We start from the raw sequence: 12,773 nt of genomic DNA on the forward strand, positions 1-12,773 counted from the left end.
CTAGTATAATGAATGTGCTAATCACACATTTGTCAGCCTGCCTGATTTTAAGTCTTATTTTTAAGCCTTATTTGTAAACCTTCAGTTAAAACTTGTTTCAAGATCCTGCAGTCATATTAAATAAGTTATTTTTCAACCAGTCCACAGCGCCTGTGATCTTTTTTTCTTTTCTTCTTCTTCTTCTTCTCCTGCCATGGCAGCATTTTGCAAACACTTTTCATTCAAACAACTTGCTTTACACAACTTGTATGTACAATAAAGTAAACTAGATTGAGAACACAATATTCAGAGCAGAAATTAGATTTGAGTAACTCTCATATTGCCAGTCTTGTTTTAGTAGTACATTCTACTACAAACCCCCACAAGGAAGGATCAATGAACACTTCATGATCTCTTTTACTAACTTTCCTAGGGAAGCCATTAACTGCAGAACTCCACTGAGTTATTTCAGTGATATTTGTCATTAATGTAAGTGTAATAATGTCATTAATACCATTTTACAGTAGTTTTATACATATTTGAAAGCTTTTCTTTTGAGAATTAAATCACTCCAAAACAAATTCATATGCTGACAGTATATACATATTTATTTCAAAAGGAATTTGAAAGGTAATTCTACAGAAAAATCATATTATATGACTTCAGTAGATGGTTTTTATAGTTTCACTCTTCTTTGGCCTAAGAAAGAAAAAAGAAGCAAATTAGACATAAATCATGTTAACAGTCGTAAAGCATAAGCTTAATTCAATTGTACTACTGTATATATTGTCCTTTTTATTTGCATAGAAACATTTTGAATAAGCTGAACTCATTTTCAGATCTCATTTGCAAATGTTAGAAAGAATCTAATGAGTACAGACTCTCATATCAGAATAGTATTCAACTGACCTTTCCAGCATCACGGCTCTTGGCTCTGAGTTTGTTGACCTGAGATTCAGCAATGTCAGCACGCTCCTCAGACTCTTCCAGCTCATGCTGCGCCTTCCTCAACTTGGATAGGTGAGTGTTGGCTTGTTCCTCCTAACAAATTGTTGTTTTTAGCATGTTTATAAAATATGCTATGCTAACATTACTTTATGTAGGTAGTAGACAAATTACAGAATCAAAATGTTCAGATATATTTTACACACCGCCTCCTCAGCCTGCCTCTTGTAGGCCTTGACTTTCAGCTGCAGCTTATCAACCAGATCCTGGAGTCTGGTAATGTTCTTCTTGTCCTCCTCAGTCTACAAATAATAAAAATATTTTATGGATTTATTTGAAAGGTTTTACTATAAGTAGTTATTCACAGCTTTTACACTACTGTGGAAATAATTCTGTCTGAAGAAATGTATGGATATGGTCAGGTACCTGGTATGTGAGTTCCTTCACTCTCCTCTCATATTTGCGGACACCTTTTACAGCATCAGCTCCACGTCTCTGCTCTGCTTCGACTTCAGTCTCAAGTTCACGGACCTATAAAATGTACATAAAAGATTTCAGAGAAATATACAACTGACTAGTATGTGCCAATAAGATATTTAATTTCTAATTAATTTCATGTTAGATTATCAGATATTTTTAGGTGTTTTTTAGTCCAAAATGAATCTTTAGTTTCATTAGTACAAAAAATAAAAAAAAAAAATTTTAAAAAAAAATAATGGAAATAAGGAGACTTGCTTCTAAAATTTGTTTAAAGTAAAAAATAACAAAAATCTCACTCTGGACTCCAGTTTCTGGAGTTGTTTCTTTCCTCCCTTCATGGCCAGATTCTCAGCTTCATCCAGACGGTGCTGCAGGTCCTTTACTGTGACCTCCAGGTTCTTTTTCATCCTCTCCAGGTGAGCACTGGTGTCCTGCTCCTTTTTTAGCTCTTCTGCCATCATTGCAGCCTTATTGACATACAAAAAAAAAAAAAAAAAAAAAAATCAGTGAGAATCTTTGCTACACTCCAAGAGATAAATTTAGATTTTGGTTTAAATGGTTGCCATTTTTATAATTAAAAACTAACATCAGTGATGGCCTTCTTAGCCTTCTCCTCAGCATTTCTTGCTTCCTGGACGATATCATCAACTTCACCCTGAATTTGGACAAGATCAGCTTCAAGCTTCTTCTTGGTGTTCAAAAGACTTGTGTTCTGAAACAGAGGAAATAATACATGATGAAGTAAAAATCTTACATCTGCATTTTATTGCTATTGTGTTTAAGAGAAATCTTGTGTAATGATTACCTGAGAGTGCAGCAGACCAACACGCTCACTGGCGTCCACCAGCTCTTGTTCAGCCACTTTGCGGCCTCTCTCTGTCTGCTCCAGAGCAGCTCTCAGCTCCTCAATTTCAGCCTGCATCAGAGTGTTTCTGCGCTCCATCATGGCCACCTGCTCCTTCATGTCTTCTTGTCCTCTCACGGCATCATCAAGGTGCAGTTGGGCATCCTGTACACAATATATATTTGAGGATTCCCTGACAAATTTTTGCTTTTAACATTTTTTTCAGCATACTCTATTATTTTCATACTTTATAGAACTCACATACCTTGTGAGAGAGAGTTCACATACCTTTAGTTGTCCCTGAACATTCCTCAGCTGTTTCTGGGCCTCGGCAGCCTGGCGATTGGAATGGCTCAGCTGAATCTCCATCTCATTAAGATCTCCCTCCATCTTCTTCTTGATTCTCAGGGCATCATTCCTGCTCCTGACTTCAGAGTCCAGAGTGCTCTGCATGGACTCAGTGACTCTCTGACTATTCCTCTTGATCTGTTCCATCTCCTCATCCTTCTCTGCAAGCTTCCTGTCAATCTCACTCTTGACCTGGTTTAGCTCAAGCTGGACACGAAGAATCTTGGACTCTTCATGCTCCAGGGTGCCCTGTTAATAGTCATACAAACGTTTTAAGAACAAAAATCTTCATCACAATGTAGTTTAGGGGGTTTTGATATCTTTAGTTTTTGGCTTTTTGCCTGTGTTGTATAGGAAAGTTGAGTGTAGACATGGAAGTTGATGTGAGGGAGTGAATGACCCAGGCTAGTCTCAGATCTGGGTTCCCATGAGCCAACAGCTCTTTTATGTCCTGAAAATGTGCACAGCCCACGGCACCACAGGTCTGACACAATCTAACAATTTAAATCTAAATCTTTATGTACTCACTTCAGCCTCTTCCAGAGCAGTCTGAATCTCAGCCTTTTCAGTCTCCACTGCCTTCTTGGACTTCTCCAGCTCATGAATGCTCTTACCAGTCTCACCTAACTGCTCTGTCAGATCTGAAATCTCCTCTATGAAATGGAAATAAAAATATTATCTACCATCAATAAACAGTACATATACTGTAAATTATTACAGACATTTAAAAAAACGAATACCTCTGGCTCTGAATTTTATTTGGGTGAACCATGTTCAGATCATTAATTAAATAGGTCATTTACACACAACTCTGACCACACAGCAATTGAATTATTTGTATATGTATATATATATATATATATATATATATATATATATATATATATATATATATATGTGTGTGTGTGTGTGTGTGTGTGTGTGTGTGTGCATATATATATCTGCAGGAAGTTGCAACAAATCCATTAAAATCCATTAAAACTTTCTATAGATTTGTGCTACAGTAATGTTAATGAACTATATTATTTTACTCTGCTTGACATCTTTCCAAACAATATGAACCATGGTAAAAATCTTTAACACATTCCCTCATGGTGTATTAGCTGATTAACATTGTAACATATTGTAGTGATTATTCAATCAACAATTTAATTCTTACGCTGCAGGTTCTTGTTTTCTCTCTTGAGTGTCTCCAGCTGATCCAGACTCTCCTCATAGGAGTTCTTCATCTTGAACAGCTCAGTGCTGAGTGAGCGAGCCTCTTTCTGGGCACCTTCCAGCTCTGCCTGACCTTCCTCATACTTCTGCTTCCATTCTGCCAGGACCTTGGTTAGAGACATTTCAGGTTCAGCTTAAAGTATTGTTTGTTAATTATCTTTTTAGAGGAATTGTCATATCACAGAAATACTTGAATAATTTACCTTGTCAAAGTTCCTCTGCTTCTTGTCAAGGTTGGCAGCCAAGCCATTGGCTCTTTCCACATCAATCATGAGGTCCTCCACTTCACCCTGGAGTCTCTGCTTGGTCTTCTCCAGAGAGGCACATTTGGAGTTCACTGCCTCAATTTGTTCCTCTGCCTCTTGTAGACGCTGAGCCAGCTTCTTCCTGTTATGAATTTGTCAACATTAATCTTATGATGTAAACATTTTCACATATTAACAAGTGTTTATCAGCTCCTCTGATGTTTATACTTGGACTCTTCAAGCTCCTCTGTGCGCTGGATGGCATCAGTTTCATATTTGGTTCTCCACTGAGCAACCTCACTGTTGGCCTTAGACATTCCCCGCTGCAGCTCAGCCTTTGCCTCCTGCTCTTCCTCAAACTGCTCACGGAGCAGGTCACAGTCATGACGGGCTGACTGCACAGCATGGGCCAGAGCATTCTTGGCCTAGGAGACCAAGTTAGATGATGTTAGCTTTGTTGTTCGGTAAGTGGCAACTGGCAAATATCTATTCCCAATGACTACGTTCTATTACCTTAACTTCCTCTTCAATCTGCCTCTTAAGCTCCTCAGTTTGTTGAGTGAAAGCTTGTTTGCCTCTAGTGAGCTGAGAAATTAGAGCCTCCTTCTCCTCCAGCTGACGGCCGAACTCACCTTTTGAGATTTAGAGGCAATATGACAGTTTGTGGCATATCTATGCCAGTTCAGTACAAACAGAACTATTTACTGATGCCATGAGAATTTATTTAAAAAAAAATATTATCTTATATTATCATCAGTGGACAGTGGTGTTTATTATTTTATTATTAATGGATTTTCTATTACTACACATGTATAAACAAAATGTGGCCACTGTAATTTTATTTTCCATACAAGGTATTTCTTATTGATGAAATTAAATGCTAAATAATCTTGTTTCATTTAAATAGATAATGTACAATGTTTTACCATTTTCAGTTTGAAGTCTTGCTCTTTGAGCACTGAGGTCATTTAACTGGCGAAGGTTCTCATCATTCTTGGACTTAATTTCACTGAGTTGGTCTTCAAGGGTGCGGCACATCTTCTCAAGATTAGCCTGCAAAGACCAAAGTCATTAGATCTTTGGTAATCCTAAAAACATGACATATTAATTTAAAGTTATAGCTCTCAACCTTTGCTTTGGCAACAGCCTCCATGTTGCTGGAGAGATCATCAATCTCCATTTTGTATTCACTCTTCTCCTTCTCAAGCTTTTGCTTGACACGCTGGAGGTTGTCGATTTGCTCTCCCAGCTCAGCCACACTGTCGGCCTGCTTCTTGCGAAGGGCAGCAGCAGTGGCTTCATGCTGGAGGGTGGCCTCTTCAAGATCACGACGCAGCTTCTGGAATTCAGCCTCACGCTTCTTATTCATCTCAATCTGAGCAGCAGTTGCTCCTCCAGCCTCCTCAAGCCTCTCACTGATCTCCTCAAGTTCCCTGGAGAGATCAGCTCTCTGCTTCTCCACCTTTGCACGAGCAGCACGCTCAGCCTCGATCTCTTCCTCCAATTCCTCAATGCGTGCCTACAGGGGCAATTAGTGAAACTTTATAGATCTTGATTTTACTATTTTCAACAGTGTTACAAAAGAGTCCAAAAAATACCTGAAACTCCTTGATCTTCTTCTGGAGTTGAGCTCCCAGAGATTGTTCATCTTCAATCTTGCTGAGCAGCTGGCTTGTTTCAAAGTCTTTCCTGTTGAAATTAAGCAAAAACATGTATGCAGAATATCAAGATAATCTATAAATTCTAATGCTGTTACTTTTTTTTTTCTCAGTTTCCCACTTTTTCAGTTTCTCATCTGATTGCTGCTTGTCATTCTCCAGGTCCATGATGGATTCTTGGGCCAGTTTCAGGTCCCCTTCAAGCTTTCTCTTGGCTCTCTCAAGGTCCATGCGGAGCTTCTTCTCTTGTTCAAGAGAACCCTCAAGCTATGGGTCAACAACATGTCAAATGTTTAAAAATTCAAAGGACATATAGAATTTATTAAAGGTGCACTCAATAATTTTTTGAAATATGTCGAAGTGGCTTACATTGGCTTACACTGACACGTAGTGGCCAGGATTTTGCTTCATTCAAACATAGTAGTTTTCAGTTACCAATGCCATTGTAGAAATTCACTATGCACAGTAAGCCAGGATTAACTGAATCCATGAATGGAAGTTTACAATAACAGGGCAGTTACTGAGATTAAGTGAGTAGTATTCAGTTGGTCATGTGATGCTAACATGACGGCCCCCATGAGATGCCCCTGCCCCATGTACAATAAAAGAGCTTTTATAAGGTTACCGATATGACTGAAGTCATCATCTCACATGAGTGGTCATGATTTTATACATATGTTTCAAGTAAATCTTTTTAAATGAAGAAAAAAATTACTGAGTGAACCTTTAAATGAGTTGCATGTTTATATAATAACTCACATCATCAACTTGTTGCTCAAGCTTCGTCTTGGCTTTGGTCAGTGTGTTAACTTTGTCCTCCTCTGCTTGGAGATCATCCAGAGTCTGCTGATGTGCCTCTTGGAGGGCTTTCTTCTCCTTTGTAAGCTTGGCAATGCTCTCATCCTGTGCTGCCATTTCCTCAGTCAGGTTCTTGACCTGTGTGATATTTGGTTCCAAATTAGCTTATGTTTTTCAATTTGTTACATTTTATGTTAAACCAGCTCAGTCTCAAACCTTATTTTCAGTGGCATGTTTCTCCTTTTCCACTTTAGCCAAGGTGAGCTCCAGGTCATCAATGTCTTTCTTCAGCTCAGAGCACTCATCCTCCAGTTTCCTCTTCTTGGCTGTGAGTTCAGCATTGATTTCCTCCTCATCCTCCAGTCTTTCAGTTGTCTCTTTGAGTTTAGCTTCAAGCTGGATTTTGCTCTTGATCAGACCCTCACACCTCTCTTCAGCATCTGAGAGATTCTCAGATTCCTGACAGATAAAAAGGATTTTACATATTATTGTAAAAAATATGTATAATTTTATAATGAAACCAAATTTCAGTGAATTCATTAAAGCATACTTACAGAAGCAACTTGAAGCTGCAGATCATTCTTCTCTTGCAACAGTGCTACCATCTTCTCCTCAAGCTCCTTCTTTTTAGCCTCAGCCTTTGCAAGATCTTCTTTGCATTTTGTATAGTCCTCTTTCATGTTTGCCAGCTCCTTCTCAGTTTCAGCACTCTTCAGCAGAGGCTTAATCTTGTAGTAAACCTTCATCCATGGCCAGTGTTTGACGTTCATGAATGAGCGGATGTTGTATTGAATGGTGTAAACTGACTCCCTGTGAATAATTGGTCATTAAATGTCATGAATATCAGAATGTATTACACTGCTTTCTGGAATAATTGCTTATCCGGGTATTAAGTGATATCAGACTAGTAATCAGAGTATTGCCAGTCATCTTTGTACTTCTTGTATAACTCTATAAATAAAATAATTTAAACTTAAATCAATGTTTCAAATCCATTTATTTATTTATTTAGCAAGAAGTCTTGTAATTAGTGGGATAATGAGCAATCATTTTGCAAAATAAACACCAACAGAACACTGATGCAAACAGAGGTGAAATTGAGCTGTTTGTATAGACTCTGGGATTTAATTCTTCTCACTTAATAACAGTTCCAACTGATCACCCTGTCTAGGTTTATTTTGCGATAACAAATGGCTGACTGTACATTATCCCTTATATAACTCACCTCCTCTCCATCATCTTTACAAACTCCCTCCTCATCAGGTAACCACGGCAGAGAGCCTGAGTCATTGTGACCAGAGCAGCCAGTTTCTCATCACGCATCTCCTCAAGAGTACCCAGAAGACCAGCTTTGAAGAACACCTGAATTCATGCACAATGATGTAGAGTTTGTTTAAATCATAGCTGAAAACATACAGCATGGTTATTGAATCTTTGAATTGTTTTAATGCTGAATATGAACCTTAGTGTGCCCAAATCTATACTCGTCATGATTAACATCGATGGATCCCAGGAGTTTCTCAGAGGCCTTCTTGTTGTCCATAAACTGTCCCTCAGGAATAACACTGGCATTCAGCACCTTGTATCTGTGGAAGATTTAATAAAATGCCTTTTATCTTTACACTGAGATAACACTCCAACAGTATTTTCATGCAGTCCCTTTTACCTCTGTTTGAAGTCACCATAGAGGATTCTGCTGGGGAAGCCTTTTCTGCAGATTCTGATACCCTCCAGTACACCGTTACACCTCAGCTGGTGGATAACCAGGAAGTTCTCCATGAGACCTATAAAGATCAACTTACATATTGAGCTCAAAACATGAAAATTTCACATGACCATTATCATACATTGTACTGATGTCAGAATATATGTAAGCCCTTCATTACCTTACCTGGAGTCTTGGACTCGTTGGGAATTAGACAACGCACAAAGTGAGGATGAGTGCTCCTCAAGTTCGTCATAAGCTTGCCCAGGTTCTCCTGTGGAGAATAAAAAATGGTTCTCACTTTTTTTCTAATTAATTAATATTGTTTTCATATCAATTTCAGCATCCTCTTTACATACCCTGAACTGGGAGGACACAGTCTGCATGGAGCCACCCTTCTTCTTGCCTCCCTTCTTGCTAGTGTCTTTACAAACATTGAAATAATGAGCCAAATTGCCAATTCAAATGCGCTAATTCAATCATTCTGTATTTAAAATATTCTCTTGTAATACATACATACTTACCCTCAACAACAGGTGGGTAGAGAGTAGCCAGAAGTTTGACAGAAGACTTCTGGTACAGCTGCACAACAGACTCATTCAGTGGATCCTTGTTCTTGTCCAACCAGCCAGCGATGTTGTAATCCACAGTTCCAGCGTAGTGAACAAGAGAGAAGTGGGCCTCAGCTTTGCCTTTGGCAGGCTTTGGTTTTTGGAAGGCTTGATTTTTGCCAAGGTGCTGATCATACAGTTTGTTCTTGAAGGAAGTGTCTGTAGCCTTGGGGAACATGCACTCCTCTTCAAGGATGGAGAATATACCCATGGGCTATTTGTAAATGATTAAAGAGTATTATTAAAAAGTTTCAGATTTTAAGAACAGCAAATTATAATAATTTATAAGTAAGCCAGTAAAAACCTTCTCAATGAGCTCAATACAAGCAGCCAAGTCCATGCCGAAGTCAATAAACTCCCAAATAATGCCCTCCTTCTTGTACTCCTCTTGTTCCAGCACAAACATGTGGTGGTTGAAGAACTGTTGCAGTTTCTCATTGGTGAAGTTGATGCACAGCTGCTCCATGCTGTTATACTGGAGAGAGAGAGAGAAACATTTACTTAACACTGAATTTGAGTCAGCTTGCATTTAAATGACATAACTGAAAAATTCTTACATCAAAGATCTCAAAACCAGCAATATCCAGCACACCAATGAAGAACTGTCTGGCTTGTTTTGTATCCAACATTTGATTGATACGAATGACCATCCACAAGAACATTCTCTCATAGATAGATTTGGCCAAAGCACTAACAGAGTTGTACACCTGTGGATAGAATACCGTGTATTTTTTTATTCAAAATTTTTCTGCATTTGCAATAATTTGTCAGATTCACTCATTTTCAGGTGTATTCCCAGGGATGCAAACTACTCACCTTTCAGCTAAAGTCACCTTTTTTTTAAGCTAATTTGCCCAAATTGTTTGGTACAATTTTCTACATTTTCCTTATTAAAATAACTTGAAAGGGTTAGTTTAAACTTGAACACTTTAAGAGCTTTAAATGCAACCAAAAAAAGCTTTAAATACAACAAACAAATCAACATAAATTCTATATATAGAACACCTGCTTTGACTTTCTCAACTTTTTCACCTCTAATGAGTTTGCATACCTGATTCCTTAGCTGGGCATATGTTTCTACATACCTGTGGCACGGTTTGACCTTTGGTCACAAACTCATTTCCGACCTTCACTCTGGGGTAGCACAAAGCCTTCAGCATATCAGCAGAGTTCAAGCCCAGAAGGTAGGCGACTTTGTCAGCCTCTACAATTTAAAAAGTTTCAAAAAATCTATCCCATTACTTGACAATTAAAACAAACCTTTTTCATGCAAATAGAAAGGGATTTCTCAATCAAGGATAACACACATTTAAGCTATTTAGTTTTACCCTCTGTGCCATCAGCCTCAGCCTGCTCCTCACGCTGCTTCTGCTTGAACTTCATGTTACCATGATGCAGCACAGCTCCAGTGAACTTGTAGATGCCCATCTTCTCCTCAGCAGTAAAACCCAGAATGTCAATAGCAGTCTGGAAATTACAGTAGAGGATGAGTACTAGGATCTGACATATTTAAACAGCAAATGTCAATAATCAGATTAGCAATGACTCACATCAGTTGCAACCAGCTCCTCTTTATCATCAATGCTTGCCACTGTGATCTGACCCTGACTGCACATAGGGAAGTCATAGGGGTTGGTGGTGATAAGCGTCATGTCTGTTAAATACACAGAGCATTTATGACTGAGTATTTTTTACAATATTATTTTGAATTTAAAAAAGAACTTTGAAATGTGTGCGGCTACCAATCAGCTCAGGCTTATGGTTGGTCATCATCTGGTAGAAGATGTGGTAGCCTCTCTCATCTGGAAGCTGGAATGTCACTCTAGACTTCTCCAGTAGATCTGTTGAGAGAATGTAAGAAAGTCATGTTCTGAAGAGTGATAGACAAAGAAATATATGCAGATTGATCAATTAAAAGCATGTCCACCTACATGTCTCAATATCAGCACTAGCCAGTTTTCCACTTGTGCCAAAGTGAATTCTGATGAATTTACCCTGTTTAAAACAAAGTAACACTGTTGCTATTGAGCAAAAAAGGCAAGCTTTATAAAACCTGTACAGGCATCTTAAGTAACTGTTTATAGGAAAAAACCCAACTGGTAAACTTACAAAACGAGATGAGTTGTCATTTCTCACTGTCTTGGCATTACCATAAGCCTCAAGTAGAGGGTTGGCGGCAATGATCTGGTCCTCAAGAGATCCCTGTGTTGTGTGAAGGGTTTTAATTTATTAAATGTCTCATGTCTAAACGTTTGCAGAAAATATTTTACAAATTGTACATATACATATTTTACAAATTCAACTAGTAATGTTCAATATTGTAGTCATATATTGTGTGAGATCATTGTAACTCTCTGTAATTATTATTATTATTTGTTTTTAACATATGAGCATAGATTTATTTCTCATACTATACCTGCATTTTGCCAGGAGCTTGATCTTTCTTCTTGTCACCCACCACTGCAACTGTGGCAAAGTACTGAATGACACGTTTGGTGTTCACAGTCTTTCCAGCACCAGATTCTCCACTGGTTTATGAGAGATGATAAGACAGAAGATGATTAGACATGTGCAAGTTCCATGAGAAGAAAATATAACTGTTATTTTCATCTCATAACAGTAGATACATACGTAATCAGGACGGACTGGTTTTCTCTGTCTGTTAAGTCAAAGGTAATAATGTTTAAGTAATTGTTTTGTCAAATCTGCATTCAACAAATCAAAATCACCTTGTTAAAATTAAGATCTTACCAGTAAGCATGAACTGATATGCATTGTCAGAGACAGAGAAGATGTGGGGTGGGGCCTCCATACGCTTTTTGCCTCTGTAGGCAGCCACCACTTCTGCATCATACACTGGGAGCCACTTGTAGGGGTTCACAGTAGCACAGAACAGTCCAGAGTAGGTCTGAAATGAGCAGAGAAGTGGTCAGATTACAGCATCACAGACAAATTTAATTTTATATATATGTATATTTAGTGAAAAAAACCATTTGAAAATTGCAACGACACACTAAGTGCAACAACACACTACATCATGTAATTATCTTCTAAAAAGTGTGGGGAGGAACAAACATTATAACCCCAGTTATAATTGTTTATACGCCACTGATTTAGATGCTATTTTACATTATTTCATAACTTACGTAGATCATCCAAGCTGCATAACGCTCTTTGAGGTTATACAGCACAGAGGGTTCATTGAGATGGGTCATCATGGCCATGTCCTCAATCTTGTCATACTTGGGAGGATTCATTGGGTGGACATCATCCTCCTTAGCAACTCTCTCCTATAATGGTCATTTATTAGATTTACCAGAGAAAAAATGCAATGATTAATATATTGAGCATCTAGTTTACATGGAATAAGGAAATTTCACCTCCTTAGTGTCAAGCACAATAACGGTGACTTTGCCACCATCTCTGCTCTTGATCGTTCCTTTGACGTACAGATCTTTAACATCAACCACATAGCAGGCAGTCTTAGCATCAAAGGGCTTGTTCTGAGCCTCAATTCTCTCCTTCTCAGGCTTACGTAGATATATGGCAGCCTTGCCATAAACGGCCATCTCCGCGTCCGTACTCATGATGGCAGCTTTCTGCTGCAATTCAAAGATGGTCACAGCCACGTGAAAAAAGGAGATACATTTCTTCTTTTAAATTACATCTGATCATACAAAATTTCTACTGCATCACCTTTAGTGAGTAAGGTAGGAAGGATGTTAAAACTATTGAGGTGGGGGTATTACAACATTTTTACCCCAGTTACTGTATAATGGTTACTACACTCCTGCCCTCAGTGTAAACACAGTGTTATGCTGCTGTCTTCCTCTTACAAAATATCAGAGAATGAGAATGTCAGTGAATGGTTTTGGGATAACTGACCTATCTGTCTTTTTCTTTTTACCGTTTTGTATTTTTAGAGTTATTGGTAACATTTCA

At 38.3% G+C, this 12,773-nt stretch overlaps 1 protein-coding gene across 1 annotated transcript; it reads right to left on the reverse strand.

Annotated features, from left to right (window-relative positions):
* Positions 1-589: 589 nt before the first annotated feature.
* Positions 590-12,558, reverse strand: LOC127428890 (myosin heavy chain, fast skeletal muscle-like). Its single transcript, XM_051677560.1, has 39 exons — positions 12,212-12,558; positions 11,978-12,121; positions 11,583-11,739; positions 11,463-11,490; positions 11,248-11,359; positions 10,941-11,033; positions 10,763-10,826; positions 10,574-10,672; positions 10,382-10,485; positions 10,160-10,298; positions 9,917-10,035; positions 9,389-9,538; positions 9,136-9,306; positions 8,745-9,045; positions 8,580-8,644; positions 8,407-8,494; positions 8,182-8,299; positions 7,978-8,101; positions 7,741-7,877; positions 7,070-7,325; positions 6,732-6,974; positions 6,477-6,653; positions 5,839-5,984; positions 5,658-5,748; positions 5,189-5,578; positions 4,986-5,112; positions 4,573-4,691; positions 4,288-4,484; positions 4,018-4,201; positions 3,756-3,921; positions 3,125-3,249; positions 2,537-2,845; positions 2,210-2,413; positions 1,991-2,116; positions 1,701-1,871; positions 1,351-1,455; positions 1,131-1,226; positions 889-1,020; positions 590-678 (listed from the first exon to the last, which is right to left on the reverse strand). The coding sequence occupies exons 1-39, from the start codon at positions 12,416-12,418 to the stop codon at positions 664-666; spliced, it is 5,799 nt and encodes a 1,932-aa protein (XP_051533520.1). The 5' UTR covers positions 12,419-12,558; the 3' UTR covers positions 590-663.
* Positions 12,559-12,773: the final 215 nt, after the last annotated feature.

The sequence above is a fragment of the Myxocyprinus asiaticus genome, chromosome 3 (genome assembly GCF_019703515.2).
Source record: "Myxocyprinus asiaticus isolate MX2 ecotype Aquarium Trade chromosome 3, UBuf_Myxa_2, whole genome shotgun sequence".
Taxonomy (NCBI): domain Eukaryota; kingdom Metazoa; phylum Chordata; class Actinopteri; order Cypriniformes; family Catostomidae; genus Myxocyprinus; species Myxocyprinus asiaticus.